This window comes from Microcaecilia unicolor, chromosome 6 (assembly GCF_901765095.1).
Source record: "Microcaecilia unicolor chromosome 6, aMicUni1.1, whole genome shotgun sequence".
Taxonomy (NCBI): Eukaryota; Metazoa; Chordata; class Amphibia; order Gymnophiona; family Siphonopidae; genus Microcaecilia; species Microcaecilia unicolor.
The window spans coordinates 48,509,108-48,527,156 of NC_044036.1; the positions used below are offsets into that span (position 1 = coordinate 48,509,108).

Consider the following 18,049-nt stretch of genomic DNA (forward strand, 5'->3'; position numbering starts at 1 on the left):
AAATAAGTGTACTTTCCATAAATGATCTAATCCAATTATTGACTATTCAAAACATCTTGAATCCTATGACGGTTTTCAAGTATCTTATATCACAAGCATTATCCATGATATACTTGTCCAGTAACCATCAAGTCCTTCATCCGTAGAGCAAAAGATCTCATGTGTAATGCTACAAAACTATCACATATGCTATTGTTTTCCCAGCTCTTATCTTCTTCATCGGTTCCTTTGTCTTACAAGTCAGGTGTCATACCCGACTTAGTCACTGTGTTTCACTCTAGGTGTCTTCAGGGGTTTAACTTTTTAAATTTCCAAACACTTATCGACTCCATAACCAAAGCGGACTGCAAACCAGTACCAGGAACAATGGCGTCCGCTCTGGTTATGGAGTCAATAGATACCTAGACTGAAACATGGTGACTGTGTCGGGTTTGACGCCAGACTTGAATGACGAAGGGACTGACAAAGAAGATATGAGCTGGGAAAGGAATAGCGTGCATGAAAGATATGCAGCATTGCAAATGAGATCTTTTGTTCTACATATAAAGGACTTGATGGTTACTGGACAAGTATAATGTAGATAATGCTGGTGATATTATAAGATACTTGAAAACCATCATAGGATTCAAGATGTTTTGATATCTATTTGAATAGTCAATAATTGGATTAGATCATTTATGGAAAGTACATTTATTTTATTTAGAGTTTATCAGAGTTTGTTAGACATATGATGAAAGAATTCTGAAGATTTAAAATATAGATAGGGGATGAATTTTTTTTTATTCATGTAAGCATCTTTACTTCTAGTAGAGGAGACAAGGATGCATTTTGATACAGGAAAGATTGGGTATGAATGATGAGAGTGTGTGAGAATGTAATAATAATATAGGAAGGAGAATTTATATTTATATGTTGATATTGTTAGAATTTGTTTTAATAATTGCTTTGCAATAAAGGAATTTGAGAACATAGAAAATTAAAGAGTAGGTTACTTTCACTTAGGGTACTTATAAATGTAACTAGATTAGAATTAGGGTACTCAACAGGAAGAAACAATGAATATGCATGAGATAGATTTGCATGCAGTGGAGGCAGTGCATACAGATATCTCTCATGAATATTAATTGTGAGTATCCTTAAAACCTGACTGGCTGCGAGCCTCCAGGACCAGGTTTAGGAACCACCGATCTTGTGGGTTCTAAGTGGTTTGCAATTAATAAAAAACCAGCACAAAACAAGAATTACAATTAATGACAACACAACTAAAGAATTAAAACGTCATACAGTCAAAATATTAATATAAAAAAGTTCTGAAATAAATGTTTTAAGGATCTTTCTAAAGTACATAAGATTGTCAGAAAGTCTAACAGATATAGGAACATCATTCCAAACTTTGGCACCTATAAAAGAGAACTAGGATTGAAACATTCTTTTATATCTAACTGCTCTAAATAGGGCAGATTGAAAACTAATCTATTTCTCATTTTTGTTAACAGATGCAGAAGATGGAAAAGACATCAATGATAACATATGCTCTGCTGCAAGACCAAAGTATCTTAAATATCATAGTGCAAACTTTAAAATGGAGTGGAGGAGTGGCCTAGTGGTTAGTGTGGTGGAGTTTGTTTCTGGGGAACTGGGTTCAATTCCCACTGCAGGCACAGGCAGCTCCTTGTGACTCTGGGCAAGTCACTTAACCCTCCATTGCCCCAGGTATAAATAAGTACCTGTATATAATATGTAAGCCACATTGAACCTGCTATGAGTGGGAAAGCAAAGGGTACAAATGTAGCAAAAAAAAAAAAATGAATCCTGGCTTGAATCTGGAGCCAATGTGCTTTAATTAACAGTGGAGTAACCCTGTCAAATTTCTTTGCTGCATAGACTAGACAAACTATAACGTTTGTAGTTTCTTCAGAATTATCCCGTGAACAACCGGCCAGAAGCACATTACAATAATCTAGTCAATTTAAAACTAGATCCTGAACAATCAGTCTAATTTGAAGGGGATCAAAACCATGTCTAATCATTCTTAATCTTTTTAAAGTAAAGTAATTTTTCTTAGTAAGTTGTCCTACATAATTTTCAAAAGATAGATTAGTATCCAATAACACTCACAACAGCTTTAGTTCGGTTTCAGTTGGAAAACAGGTCTGATCTATGTTTATGGCAAGAAGACACAAAACATTCTGTTGAGGATCAGATAAGATGAAAAATTTTGTTTCCTGTAAATTCAGTTTCAGTTTATAACTTATAAGAAGGCTGAGGAAAATTCCTTTCATCTGAAGAGTATAACTATCATTCCCACAAGCAACTGTTTGTTGCATTCAATTTGCATGAAAACTCCAGTTAGCATCTCCATGAATTAATCAGCACTCAGCACACGGGGTATATGGAACTGCATAATATACTGAATCATATAGAACACCACCTTCCAAAATCAATGACTTTTGGCCATGAAAACAAGATACCTGATAATATCTCTTTATTCCCATGTAACATCTAGCATTGATCATGCACTGTGTAGCACATGGCCACTAAGTGAAAGGGTATGATCTATATCCTAATTAGAATTTTCTGCTGCTGTTTACATATTATTTCTCAGATTTAAAGGCTTGTCTGAATATATCTATCTATATAAATTACTTGTTGGTCCTCTGATAATCTGTTCTGCACTTTTGATCAACTAACGAAAGCATTTCTCCTTCTTTAGATCACAACACCCTGTATTGTTATGGAGTTAAAAAAACCTCCTTATATCTATAAGTCTGTCTTTTTTTTTGTTACATTTGTACCCCATGCTTTCCCACTCATGGCAGGCTCAATGCAGTTTACATGGGACAATGGAGGGTTAAGTAACTTGCCCAGAGTCACAAGCAGCTGCCTGTCCCTGAAGTGGGAATTGAACTCAGTCCCTCAGGACCAAAGTCCACCACCCTAACCACTAGGCCACTCCTCCACTGTTGCTACTATTTGAGATTCTACATAGAATGTTGCTATTCCACTAGCAACATTCCATGTAGAAGTCGGCCCTTGCAGATCACCAATGTGGCCGCGCAGGCTTCTGCTTCTGTGAGTCTGACGTCCTGCACGTATGTGCAGGATGTCAGACTCACAGAAACAGAAGCCTGCGCTGTCTTCTACATGGAATGTTGCTAGTGGAATAACAACATTCCATGTGGAATCTCCAATAGTAGCAACAGAATCTCAATAGTAGCAACATTCCATGTAGAATCTCCAATAGTATCTATTTTATTTTTGTTACATTTGTACCCTGCGCTTTCCCACTCATGGCAGGCTCAATGCAGCTCGAACTCAGTTCCTCAGTTCCCCAGGACCAAAGTCCACCACCCTAACCACTAGGCCACTCCTCCACTTGTTGAGAGTAAGTGGATAGAGAGGGTTTGATTTTATGTGAATTCCAAGTAGATTGTAGTTTAAGGTAACTTAAGTGGCGCAGTCCAAACTTAGCTGTACGAAGGAACAAAAGATTCTTCCTCATGGAGAACTGAAATGAGGCTCTCAGACCCCAGTCCTGTACTAATTCCAAACTCCGCCCATGCAGTGGCTTACCAAGGGTAGAGCGATGGGTGCGGTCCGCCCTGGGTGCACTGAGCAGTTGTGCGACTGTTGGCTCTGCCGGTCTCCTGCCCCCCCTGATGTCACCTTCCTGTTCTGGGGCTGGAGACCGGCTGAGCCAATAGCCGCATGACTTCTCAGTGCACCCCTTTACTGCTTGGAGGGAGGGAGGTGGCAGTGGGTGGCGGGTCCAGGGTGACATGACGCACCTGGAAGGAGGAGGGTGCTCAGCCCCAGCTAGTGACCAAGCTAGCTACGCCACTGTGACATGTGAACACCTGTCTGCAAAATATGCACTTTCATATGTAGGTGCAAACTTACAGAATACAGCTTAGCCAGAAATTGCTTATCTATGTGTATTCACGTATGCGTGTAATTGACTTAGAATATTGGCATGTATGTGCATTCTTGTCATGTAAAACTAGGCAGCTCTTTGCAGAATTACCCCCTTTGCGCATAACTTTAGCTGTTTAGATCTATTAGTCTGTCCCTATGAACTATTGTGTAATCAGATGTACTATGCTGTCCTAATTTGATTGTCTCTGTTGTTATGTCCTTTAGATTGTAAGCTCTTTTGAGCAGGGACTGTCTCTCTCTTCATGTTTGACTGTACAGCGCTGCGTAAGTCTGGTAGCGCTTTAGAAATGTTGAGTAGTAGTAGTAGTAGCTGTACCAAGGAACAAAAGATTCTTCCTCATGGAGAACTGCAATGAGGCTCTCAGACCCCAGTCCTGCACCAATTCATAGAGAAGCCTAGGTCAGAGATTCCAAGTCCTTGGGCAACTCAGTATGGACAACCCAGCACCATTTTTATCCATAAGACACCCTTCACCAGTTCCCCATTATTCCTAATTTCCTTCTTCCCTATGGGGTATGAAAGGAAAGCATTTTTATCTCCAAATACATAAGAGAGAAGGAAAGGTGCAGGTTAATGGGAGCAATTCACATGGTCCATTTATTCTACTTTTAACTGAGGTAAATTTTGATGGCAGTAGGAAAGCTGTTTGTCAGTACTTATCAAATTGACTGCCATTACCTGCTGATGCAGCAGAGAGAGAGAACGGAGCCAATTGACATTACCTCAGTTGAGCTTATCATGGGAGTGAATTAGACATTTCATTCCCCAGACTCTTTTGTCAAAATATATGTGGGATGTTAACTTGCTACTGAATGAAAGACCCAAAAGTTTCATTAAAAGATTAAAAAAGAACTTGTTAGAAAGAATAACTGATCACATATGATACTTACTCCATAATTGTGTTGCAATTCCAGTTTTAAATTCATTATTTAAGTGTAATTATAGTTCTTAGATGTTTCTAAAAATTATTTCAAAACTGAGGCTGGTATTCAAGAGTCCCTCGATCTCTAATGAAAAATTTCCCATATATGAGTGCCTAAATTTGACTGCCTGTACTAAATCACACTAGCAGTTTTAGCACAAATGAAATGATGAGCCAATTGAGTATTAACAATCATTATTGGTGCTAATTGGCAACAATGTGGATTTGCACATATATCTTACTAAGCGCTATTCTATAAAGATGCGTGCACAAATCTTTTAACATGCAACTGAAAAGGGGTGTGGCTATGGGGAGGGGCATGGGCAGATCAGGGGCATTTACCAAAGATGTGCGCAGTATTATAGAATTTGGGAGTTCTGTGCCTAATTTATGTGCAAGGATTTATATCACGTTTTAGTTGATGTAAATTCTCGCACACAAATGTTAGACGCAGATCGTGGTGCTACACGCTATTCTATATATGGTTCACAACTCAGAGCACATTTATAGAATAGCGTTCAGTGCACATTTTTTTGACATCCAAACTAGGGCACCATTGACTGAATCTAGTCTTAAAAGGGCAATTCTATAAGCGGCCCTTTTGTAGGTGCCTACGCGCATCCAACACATGCCAAATTGGATCTACCACCTGACTACCGCGTGCCCCGGGTCGTGATTCCATTTTTGACGTACATCCAAAACACACGGTAGAAAATATTTTCTATTTTCTATCGTGTGGTGCTTACTCGGCGGTAATCGGTAGTTTATGTGCACTGGCTGCTTACTGCCTGGTTAGCGCGTGAGACCTTACCGCTAAGCCAATGGATGGCAGTAAGGTCTCAGCGCTGGTTTTAATTTTGCAGCACGCCCATTTTCAGCCACAAAAAATGCCTTTTTTCCAGGCGCACTGAAAAATTGACCTGCGTGCATCCAAAACACGTGCCTACACCAGTGTAGGCCACTTTTAGGCGTGCCTTAGTAAAAGAGCCCCTTAAGAAGGGGTCCTTTTACTGATGTGCGCTGAAAAGTTGCCTGCGCTGGTGAAGATGCTTGTATTGGACATGCGCTGGCCCATTTTTCAGCGCACTTGCAAAAAAGGCCTTTTTTTAGCGGAACATGGATATGCGGCAAAAAAATTTGGTGCGCGTCCATTTTGGGCCTGAGACCTTACCAACACCCATTGACCTAGCGGTAAAGTTTCACGCGTTAACTGGGCAGTAATTGTTAGTGTATGTACAATGATGATTACTGCTCAGTTAGTACTGCGCACCAGAACGTTTCCAGGGCTCGTAGTGGGCACACGTAGAAAATGAAATTACCACCCGAGCCATGTAGTAGCCAGGTGGTAGTTCAAAATTGACATGTGTAGGATGTGCCTAGGATACACATATGTGCCTACACGTGTAAATTATGCACATAAATGTTCAGAATAGCAGCATATATGCACTTATATGCCATCTAAGCACTATTCTGTAAATATACATTTACCTTGCATAGCATGTATTTGCAAGGGGGGCATACGCATGGGTGGAGCATGGGTAGAACATAGGAGGGGCTTTCACTTAGATAATACTATGCGTATCCCTGTCACCTTGGGAGTCAGCACTCAAGAAAAATATCTAGGTGTTGTTGTGGATAATATGCTGAAATCTTCTGTTCAGTGTGCGGTATTGGTCAAAAAAGCAAAAAGGATGCTAGGAATTATAAGGAAAGGGATGATGAATAAGACCAAAAATATTATAATGCCTTTGTATCACTCCATGGTGCGTCCGCACCTTGAGTATTGTGTTCAGTTCTGCTCGCCGTATCTCAAAAATTATATAGTGGAATTAGAAAAAGTTCAAAAAAGAGCAACCAAAATGATAAAGGGGATGGAACTTCTCTCATATGAGGAAAGGCTAAAGAGGTTAGGGCACTTCAGCTTGGAAAGGAGACAGATAAGGGGAGATATGATTGAGGTCTACAAAATCCTGAGTGGTGTAGAACAATTAGAAGTAAATCAATTTTTTACTTGTTCCAAAAGTACAAAGTCTAGGGTGTACTCGAGGAAGTTACATGGAAATACTTTTAAAACAAATAGGAGGAAATATGTTTTCACTCAACGAATAGTTAAGCTCTGGAACTCTTTGCTGGAGAATGTGGTAACAGTGGTTAACATATCTGGGTTTAAAAAAGATTTGGACAAATTCCTGGAGGAAAAGTCGATAGTCTGCTATTGATGCAAACATGGGAAGCAACTGCTTGCCCTGGGATTTATAGTATGGAGTGCTGCCACAATTTGGGTTTCTGCCAGGTATTGTGACCTGGCTTGGACACTGTTTGAAAAACAGGATATTGGGCTAGTATGGTTACTCTTAGGTTATTATTTAGGCACCTGCACTTACCCCAGCTCTATGGTTGGGGTAAGTGCAGGCGCCTACATGTTAGGCTTTCTGATACCGGATGATGCAAATATTCTATACCTGGACCATAAGTACATAAGTACATAAGTAATGCCATACTGGGAAAAGACCAAAGGTCCATCGAGCCCAGCATCCTGTCCACGACAGCGGCCAATCCAGGCCAAGGGCACCTGGCAAGCTTCCCAAACGTACAAACATTCTATACATGTTATTCCTGGAATTTTGGAGTTTTCCAAGTCCGTTTAGTAGCGGTTTATGGACTTGTCCTTTAGGAAACCGTCCAACCCCTTTTTAAACTCTGCTAAGCTAACCGCCTTCACCACTTTCTCCGGCAACGAATTCCAGAGTTTAATTACACGTTGGGTGAAGAAAACTTTTCTCCGATTTGTTTTAAATTTACTACACTGTAGTTTCATCGCATGCCCCCTAGTCCTAGTATTTTTGGAAAGCGTGAACAGACGCTTCACATCCACCTGTTCCACTCCACTCATTATTTTATATACCTCTATCATGTCTCCCCTCAGCCGTCTCTTTTCCAAGCTGTATAGCCCTAGCCTCCTTAGTCTTTCTTCATAGGGAAGTCGTCCCATCCCCGCTATCATTTTAGTCGCCCTTCGCTGCACCTTTTCCAATTCTACTATATCTTTCTTGAGATGCGGCGACCAGAATTGAACACAATACTCAAGGTGCGGTCGCACCATGGAGCGATACAACGGCATTATAACATCCTCACACCTGTTTTCCATACCTTTCCTGATAATACCCAACATTCTATTCGCTTTCTTAGCCGCAGCAGCACACTGAGCAGAAGGTTTCAGTGTGTTATCGACGACGACACCCAGATCCCTTTCTTGGTCCATAACTCCTAACGTGGAACCTTGCATGACGTAGCTATAATTCGGGTTCTTTTTTCCCACATGCATCACCTTGCACTTGCTCACATTAAACATCATCTGCCATTTAGCCGCCCAGTCTCCCAGTCTCGTAAGGTCCTCTTGTAATTTTTCACAATCCTGTCGCGATTTAACGACTTTGAATAACTTTGTGTCATCAGCAAATTTAATTACCTCGCTAGTTACTCCCATCTCTAAATCATTTATAAATATATTAAAAAGCAGCGGTCCTAGCACAGACCCCTGAGGAACCCCACTAACTACCCTTCTCCATTGTGAATACTGCCCATTTAACCCCACTCTCTGTTTCCTATCCTTCAACCAGTTTTTAATCCACAATAGGACATTTTTGCTATTATCTGATGATGAAGAAGTGAATCTAGTGGATCCTCAAGAAGTGTTAAGTAGAACATCCAAAACGAATGTTTTTTGGGACAGTAATCCTACATTAGTCGGACGTACTCCAATACACAATATTGTGAGACAGGCTCAAGGAGCTGTGGGAAGTCCCAGTTACTTTACCCCTAAAGATGTATTCTGTACTTATTTTTCTGACAATATTGCAGAAGAGGTCCTATTATGTTCAAACCTAGAAGGAAGACGTATCGCTTCAGCAAAAAATAAGTCCTGGAAAAATATCTCAAAAGAGGAACTTTATGCATATATTGGACTTTTCCTGCTGGCAGGGAGTCAAAAATCGTATGATGTCCCAATACGAGAATTATTTCTGGACCCACTTTCTGATCCACACTATAAGGCGACAATGTCAGTGGGCAGATATGAGGAAATTAGAAGGATCATTCGCTTTGATGATAAGCGAACTCGTGCAGCGAGGTTTGAAACAGACAAATTAGCCCCTATCAGTTATATCTGGAACATATTTATCAAAAATTGCACAAAACTTTACAATCCTAGTACTAATGTTACTGTAGATGAGCAACTTGTACCGTTCAGAGGACGCTGCAAATTCATACAATACATGCCCAGCAAGCCAGCCAAGTACGGTATAAAAATCTTCTGGATGTGTGATTCTGCAAATTATTATGGCATAAATGGCGTAATCTACTGTGGCAAAGAGGTTGGTGCACCAGTACAGAAGGATCTGGGGTCTGAAATAGTCAAAACTCTTGCTGTTCCAATATTCAATTCAGGTAGAAACATCACCATGGACAATTATTTCACCAATGTTGAACTAGGCAATTTTCTGCTTGCAAAAGCTATTACACTTGTTGGTACTATAAAGCAAAACAGACGAGAAATTCCAGCAGCACTCAAACACAATCGTCAGCGAGCACTTTATGAGAGTGTCTTTGGATTCAATAACAAAGCGACTTTGGTATCTTACAAGGCAAAGAAGGAGAAATCTGTAATTTTACTCAGTACCATGCATCACGATTGCAGTGTTGACAGCAATAACCAAAAATTGAAACCAGAAATCATCCTGCATTACAATGCAACAAAAGGAGGTGTAGATAAAATGGATGAGATGGTGGGAGAATATTTGTGTAAGAGGCAAACAAAACGATGGCCTGTAGTACTATTTTCAAATATGCTTGATGTAGCAGCCCTAAATTCATTCATTATTTATACAGAAACTCATCCTGAATTTCATGCACAGAGGAAGGACAGGAGACGCTTATTCTTGAAGGACCTTTGTCATGAACTTGTAATACCTCACATGATAGAGCGAAGCGACTTGAAATGCTTGCCAAAGAAAACTAAAGAAGCAATGAAATGGTGTGGCGTACAGTTTCAGATTACTCCAGAGCCAGGAGAAAGAAAACGAAAGCGTTGTTTCATGTGTCCAAGAAACATAGAGAGGAAAACTGAGCGATATTGTTCCACTTGTAAGGAAACTGTTTGCAAAGAACACTCTTCTGAAAAAATAACATGTCAGAATTGTTTGGAAGACTAATATAATAGAAAAGAAAGTTAGAATAAAAATGTAGCTGCAGCTAGTTTGCTATAGATTTCTATGCATTTTTGTGTGTTTTCATGTCTTTGCGTGAAATTTGGGAAAAAAAAAGATTTTTTGGTGTTTTCTGTGAAAAATTATAATTAAAATGTTGTCCACTATTCATATTTTATTGAGCAATTTTGAAATAAACTTGTGAAAGTTATTTAAGTGTGTTTTTCTACATTAGGCCCCCATGACGTTAATATGTATATTTTTAACGTCATGCGTTCTAGGGTTAAGATGTAGGAGCCGTCTGAATGGATATCAGCACTGCTGGTGGTCAGAAAACCTATTGAGAAGATCAGAATACGTATAGACCTGAAAGCACTCAACCATGCTCTCCATCAAAATCATTTCGCCATGTCTACCCTGGAGGATATTTTCCTAGATTTACACCAGGTTTTTTCCTGTCTTGATGTTACAAGTGGGCGCTAGCATGTGATCCTAGATAAGCAGAACAGCAAACTGACTACAGTCAAGACTCCATTTGGGAAATAGAGGTGGTACAGACTTCATTTTTGAATATCTATGGCACTGAAAGAATTTCAAAGGCGCTTTCATGATGCACTGTCTGGCCTGAAAGCAGTGGATACCTGCTGGTTAATAGTTATGGAGATACCATCGAGCAAGGTCCATAATTGTAACCTCTAAGCCATTTTAGTCAGATGCAGACAAATATGTATTCATTTAAACCAACAGAAGCTGTGCTTCAATTGCAAGTCTGTAGAATTTACGGGACATGTGTTGGAAGAATTCCAAAGGCAAAAAATAGGAGAACAGAACCCTATGCTGAAAGTCACAGCAAATCCTTCAGAGTAGGGATGGACCAATGGATTTCCACAGAAAAGAGGGATCAGAGGTAAAACATAAACCACTCTTTATTAGAATAGATGATCATACAGGATCTTGATAACAGCAATAACAATGTCCACCAAAAGATGTAAAAAAAATGAATTCAGTGGCCCAGCCAAACAACCCGACACAGATCTGTGTTTTAGCAAAAGATGCCTGCCTTGGGGATCACAACATCTGATATGTACAATGATCAGACAATGGTCATACATAAACAAACCATAGATACCAATGATTTATTCAAGAGATTTGGCGTTGTTAGCGGGTACCTCATAGAAACAGCACCTTCATAACGGTGTTGAGTTACTATGATGTTAGCACTGATCTTGTGAGGCAATGTAATACTAGCCAACATAGTCTAGGGGCCTGCTTTTTGCAAAAATCTACACCTAAATTTTACGCTTGAGTAAAAAAGGGAATGCGGAAATAGGAGGGTCATAGCGGAACAGGGGCATTCCCAGCATTTACATTGTCAGGGGGATGCAGGCACAACTGCAATCAATCCCCAGAGTTCCCGCCACAAGCTCGCATGAACATCTTTTCTTCGGCCCGCCCAGGCTCAGTCACCCGCCTGAGCAGAGTTTGCTTCTGGGAACTAGCACAATTTGGAAATAGTATGGCCCCAAAACAGAGTGCTCTATTTACCCGGCACTCTTCCCCCAAGTAAGAGGCCCTCTCCCCACACCCTCTTTAGCCTAAGTCATCAAGCCTACTAAGGACTCTCTCCCCTGTAACAAAGAACCACACTCCATGCTTCATACATGCTGTGAGCTATTCCATTTAATGTATGCTCCAAACTGCCTCCTTTTCCTTCTGGAGGATAATTAGAGTCTGCAAACTTCCCCCTTTCCTTTCAGGAGGCTAACTACAATTCATAAGATTTTACTTTTATTTCTCCAACAATGAGCAAGCTAACCATAGAAATTTATCCACAGGTTCCATGTACCTCCCCAGCATTCATTCCCCTAGGTTCGCAGCAATCCAAAAAACAAACAAACCTTACTAAGTAAAAAAACACTAACGTCCACATTCCTATGGCTTCCTTTTTACCCAGCCTAATAGCAAACTCCTACAAGGTAGCTGCTATCCCTTTCCAGCTTCCTTCACCCTCTCTGTGCCCCCTGTGCACCTTCCCAAAGTTAGCTTCACCTTAAGCACTTCTTCCACTGTTCAAGCAGAGCAGCACTAAACCATTTCCCTTCCAACCCTTTACCAGCTGTACCATATCTTTCCCACTGTCTTTATCCTGTGCTTCTGAGCAGCCTCTCTGGGATAGCTTCACACCAACTTAGGGTTACCATATATCCGGTTTTACCTGGACATGTCCTCTTTTTGAGGATATGGCTGGGCAACCGGGTGGGTTTTGCCATCCTGCCCGTTTATCCAGATTTGTGAACAAACGAGGAGGCTGGCGGGCAGACAGGTAGGCGTAGTGGTGTCCTATCCTCCCCTTCCCTTACTGTACTGCTCTGGTGGACTAATGACCTCTTTGGGGCAGGAAAGAGCCCCCTCTTTCCTGCCCGAAGGGCCTGCAGACTGTTGTTTGCTGACTTTGGTCCCAGCGTTGATTCAAAATGGCCACCGAGAGTTGAAGCGGCATCGCAAGACTTCTGCAAAAGTCTTACAAGGTCACTCTCGGCGGATATTTTGAATCAGTGCTGAAACGGGAGGGAGCAAGACAGTCTCTTTCCTGCCCCGAAAAGATCACTAGACCACCAGGGCAGTACAGTAAGGGGAAGGGAGGATAGGAGCCACTCAGGGGGGGAGGTATGTGACAGGGGGTGTGGCTGCGGCGTGGCAGGGGTAGGATGGGGGCGGGCCATGTGTCCTCTTTTTGGGGAGAGCAAATATGGTAACCCTACACAAAGTCCTTCTCCCTTCCTGCAGACAGAGCAGTTCTAAAAGAACAGTCTAATTCCCCCAGTCCTTGCCTGCCTCGCTAGGGCAGCAACTGTGTCTCCAGAGCTAGTTTCTCTCCCTGCAACTGAGGTTTGCTTCACATCTCCTAGACCCTCTCTTTCTGTGCATGCAGAGCCTGTTAATATGCTACTTGCCTGCTGTAGCCAGAGAGATACACACTCCTCCCCCAATAGAAGGTAGCTAGTAACTGATTGCTTACCCTGCAGTGAACAGCTCCTGGTCCTACAGCTCCCAGGCTGCCTGTCTGCTACTCTCACACTGCCTGCTGGGCAGTCAAGGAATCCTCTGCTCACATGTGGAGAGCTACAATTCCCATAATCTTCCTCTGTGTTCCCCAAGCCGTGTGCCTGGCCAGCTTCCTGGCCTTTGCTTCCCACCCGTTACTCCTCCCAGGACCTCTGTCTGTTTCAGCAACTGGGTTTTCCAGGAACCTGCCAGCCTACTTGCTCTGGTAAGGATAGTTAGTTGTCTCCCTTTTTCCTTCTTTATGGAAGAATAGGGAAAACTACAGTACTCGTCTTCCCTACTAACCTTTTCTTTCCTGGTCTTCTAAAACTGTGATTGGCCCTGCCTACCACAATGTGCATTTTTATAGAATAAGGGAGAAATGTGCCTAATTTAGGCGCATCCATTTCAATTGGTGCAAATGACCACACCTAAAGTTGGGCACGATTCCCAGGCATAAGCATTATTCTATAAACCATGCCTAACTTTAAGCATGCTTATAGAATAACACTTTTTTCCACGCCATATATAGAATTCACCATACAATGTCCTCCCCCAGATATCCTCAATCCAGAAAATGTTGTCCAAACAGCACAGGGAATTTTACAGAAAGCCTCTGAGGTCCAAGTTATTTCTCCGAGGCATCAGGAGAATCTTTAGCTGAAATCATGTTTGGATGATGGACACAGACTCTTCTGCGTACTATGAATGCTCTGCTAAAGATTAAATCAGTGCAGACAATTCATCCTTTGTCTAGAAACAGACCTACTATTACAATAAAAGGGCCAAGGAAAGCCCGGTCCCAAAAGAAAGCCAAACTGTCTGGGCCAAAATTGATGACACCAGGGAGGAAGGCAGAGATTACCAAACAATTCTTGGTCAAAATAGAGGATGGATCCGACAGGAGAAGAACATCCAGACATATTCGACTGAGTCATGAGTCCCTAGTTGCAGTGAAAGATCTAGATTGTGCTACCAGGGTAGGGGTACCTTCAGTTACCACAGAAGAGGTACCGCTACAACCTGGAAACTCTACAAAATAATACTCTATCCAAAAGCCCAAATCACCCAGAAGTGTCACACTCCCCGATACCTAGGCCACAGTCAGCCATGGAAGTACAGCATATCACAGTACCTACCAGGATATGTTTGACAAATACATAAGAAAACCATATTGATGTATAGAAAACTGTTAGTTAAAGTGAGGGAAATGTGATGGGTCATGCTGGCTGTTGTGTAAGTCTCTATGATCCTCAAGGAAGTGGAAGGTGAATTTGAGTAGGATACATCAATTCCTGTTCTTGCTGTTCTTGCTTTGGGAACAATACTGTTAATAGCGAGTCTATCACCCAAATGGCACTCACTATTCTTCAACAGTCCATCCACTGATAAATAGTGCTCATTATTGAGCAATAATGTGCACTATTTGTGCAATACTGAGGACATAGAAAATATCCAAAAATGTTTTTTCTCTTATTGTTTTGGGTTAAAGACAACATAAAATGATACGGAAAGTGTTGGCATTTCCAATAGTATTTCAAATGAATGCACAGTCCTACAGTAATCTTACAGCAAGAGGTAGTTCACATAAAATTGTTTCAGACATGCTGTGCCTTTCAGTATGGTTATATTAGTGAGAAAAATAATGATCATTATTTCCCCTTATGTGCTATGGAAAAGAAATGCCAAGCTATAGCGCATTCATGTTACTTACGGTTGAGTGGCAGACTGGCATTAGTTGCCCCTAGTTTGTTAATGGCTACACATGTATAGTTCCCAAAATGTTCCTCTGTTACATTGGAAACAGTAAGAATTGATTTTGTGCTATAGTTCTGTATAGTAATTCCTTTTATTCCATTGAAGAGTCTAGAAGACAAAGAACAAAACAAAACAAAAAAACAGAATGTGACTCATACTCCTTTCACACTATATTTATACATTAATATTTTTGACTGTGTAACAACTCATAACAAAAAACTGTACTAAACTATTCAGTTTAGACTTACAGCTTACAATTTTTAAATTACCTTTTCAACAACATGCCTACTTACCCCCTCATTCTCTAACCTGGCACCCGCATTTATGCACTAGCTCCCGGATTCTATATATGGTGAGTAAAGTTGTGCGCAAATCAGCGCGAACTGCCAGTTTGCATGCACAACTTAATTGATTAATTAGCCAATCAGCACCCATAATTGACTGCTAATAACCAATTATAGGTGTTAATTGGCCTTAATTGGGATTTAGTTGCAGATCGTATTATATAAAGATCTGAGGGTAAATTCTAGGATGCATATTTTTTTGGGGAGGGGCGGCATGTTTAGGGGGTGTTTCAGGGGTGTTCCCATGAATTACGTGCACTCTTATAGATTACTCCTGATCCCCTAATTTAGGGGTCCTTTTACTAAGCGCCCAATACACGTCAATTTGGAATTACTGCCCGGCTACCGCATGGCACGGGTGGTAATTTCATTTTTTATGGACGACCACTACACACGCCAGAAAATAAATTTTATTTTCCGGCACGCGGCGCTAACCGGGTGGTAAAAGGCATTGTACGCACATAGACCATTACTGCCTGATTAACGCATGAGACCTTACTGCTAAGTCAATGGGTGGCAGTAAGGTCTCAGACCCAAAATGGACGCATGCTAATTTTCTTTTTGCCGCATGTCCATTTTCAGCCACAATAAAAAAAAGGCATTTTTTACAGGTGCGCTGAAAAATAGATCTACATGCGTCCAAAACAAATGCCTATACTAGTGCTGGCCATTTTTCAGCGCACCTTAGAAAAAGGACCTCTTAAGCACTGGCATTTAGGCATGCTGCTTAAGGGATCCTTTCACCAAGCTGTGGTAAAAAGGGCCCTGCAGTAACAGCGGGAGCCATTTTTCCAGTGCGCCAGGGTCCTTTTTACTGTAGCAGCTAAAAAGCCCCCCCCCAAATAAATGGCCATGAGGTAAGATTACTCAGGCATTTTTGCTGACCTCTAAGCACTAAAAGGAAGTGTCTCCCAGACTAACCATTGGTGCTATGCTACAGCTGGCAGGGATGACCACACTAGGAACGGATTAGAACACAAGATTGGCTGGCTGTGCTGTAGCGTGTAGTCTTATGGCCTCGTCGATGGATGGATATGGATTTTAATTATACCCTCTGTGATTTAGCTCAGAGAAAGAACTAGTAGGCATTAAAATAAAATGAGAAATAGTAAAACACAAATTAGTTCCTTAAAATTAATGGAGATCCATACAACTACATAGAGCTTTGATATTTTCAGCTGTATTCCTGTAATATAAATATGGAACAAGAACATCAATTAAACAAAGCAAGAGATAAAAGAGGAAAGAGACAGATAAATAAATAAAATATTTGAAAAGTTTATATAAAATTTTCATAATAGTTGTTCAGCAGCAGTGGAGACATTATCTGATACAAAAAGAATAAAAGTTGTTATTACACTTTCAATGTTCCAAAACATCTAATTATCAAATATAGCACTGGTGGACTATTATCCAAAAGCATTTATACATGTGTGTGTGTGTGTGTGGGGGGGGGGGGGGGGTAAATTCTGTAAAGGGGCACCTATATTTGTGTATCTAGAGCAGTGTTCTTCAATGTAAGGCCCTGGGGCCCTGGGGCCGGTGGTGGCCACTGGAGATCTGGGGTGGCTCCCATCATCCTGTTTTTCTTCGCTACTCTTTGCCTCTCTTCACAAGTTTGTGACATAATGCAGGAAGTGGATGGGGGGAAAGGCTGCATGTTTGAAGGACGAGGCATTTCACAGCAGAAGAGGAGAAAGCATTTGGAAATGCCTGCCTCGTTGAGGATACCCCCAATGAAAAGTTTAAATGTGGGCTTTAAGGGATGGATGTCACCTTTACTTGCTTATAAGCATTGTTGCAGCCCCACTACTTCATTTTGCGGCTCCCTTTCAGTTCATTTAGATTCAAAGTGGTCCTGACTTAAAAATGAGTGAAGACCACTGACCTCGAGGGTGCTATATGGAGCCTAGGAAAATAGACGCCTACTATGTTTTATGGATTTAACTGGGTATACAACACTTGTGGCAGCCATAGAACTGGAGTAAATGCTCACACCTTGAATTGGGAGATATATGGTTGACTCATAGTATTCAATAACCTACACATGTGTGTGCCCCACCCATGCTCCCCCAAATTCTGCCTATATGTACCCCCACCTGCAAACTATATACTATTGAATATATGCACAGACTTACAGAATAGTGCGTATTGGATTATTGTTATTTACATGCATGTGTGTTCATATATACATGTAAATTGACTAGAACACCATCGCTTATACTTATACTGACTACCTAATCTAAGGTGGCTTCTTATAGAATCACCTCATTAGCGGTAGCCTCTAAACATATAAACCTTCTGTTCATCAATTTTCAGTGGTCTATACGGATGGTGCTGCTGAAAACTGTAAATGATTCCTCCTGATCTATCCTTATAGGGATAATTCTATAAAGGTTACCTAAAGTTAGGTGCTTAAATGCCAGATGCTAAGCATGAACTCTATGGAACCCTTTTACAACGCAGCGGTAAGCCCAATGCAGGCTTACTGCTCAATAAAAGCAGGGACGTAGCCAGACACCCAATTTTGGGTGGGCCTGGGCCCAATATGGGTGGGCAGAAGAACCCCACCCCATCCCACAGGTGATTTGGTCTCTTCTTCTCTCACCTGCATGCCATATGGTCTCTCAAATATCCTCCCTCTCCCGCATACCTTTTAAATGAAAGATTTTCACCAGCAGCAAGCAGCAACTAATACACACTGCTCATGTTGGCCCCACAGCATTCCCTCTGAAGCAACTTCCTGTTTCTGCATAGTTGGGAATATGTCAGAGGGAAGGCTATGGGGCCAGTGCAAGTAGTATGTATCAGTCACTGCTTGCTATTTTTTCAAGGTATG

The 18,049-nt window shown here is 41.3% G+C and overlaps 1 protein-coding gene across 2 annotated transcripts in view; it reads right to left on the minus strand.

The window, feature by feature from the left end:
• Positions 1 to 18,049, minus strand: part of NEGR1 (neuronal growth regulator 1) — a 710,014-nt gene that overhangs the window by 109,226 nt on the left and 582,739 nt on the right. For both annotated transcript variants that reach the window (XM_030207026.1, XM_030207025.1), the window contains exon 6: positions 14,823 to 14,974. In XM_030207026.1, coding sequence (XP_030062886.1) covers positions 14,823 to 14,974 — 152 coding nt within the window. The remainder of the gene's footprint in view (positions 1 to 14,822; positions 14,975 to 18,049) is intronic.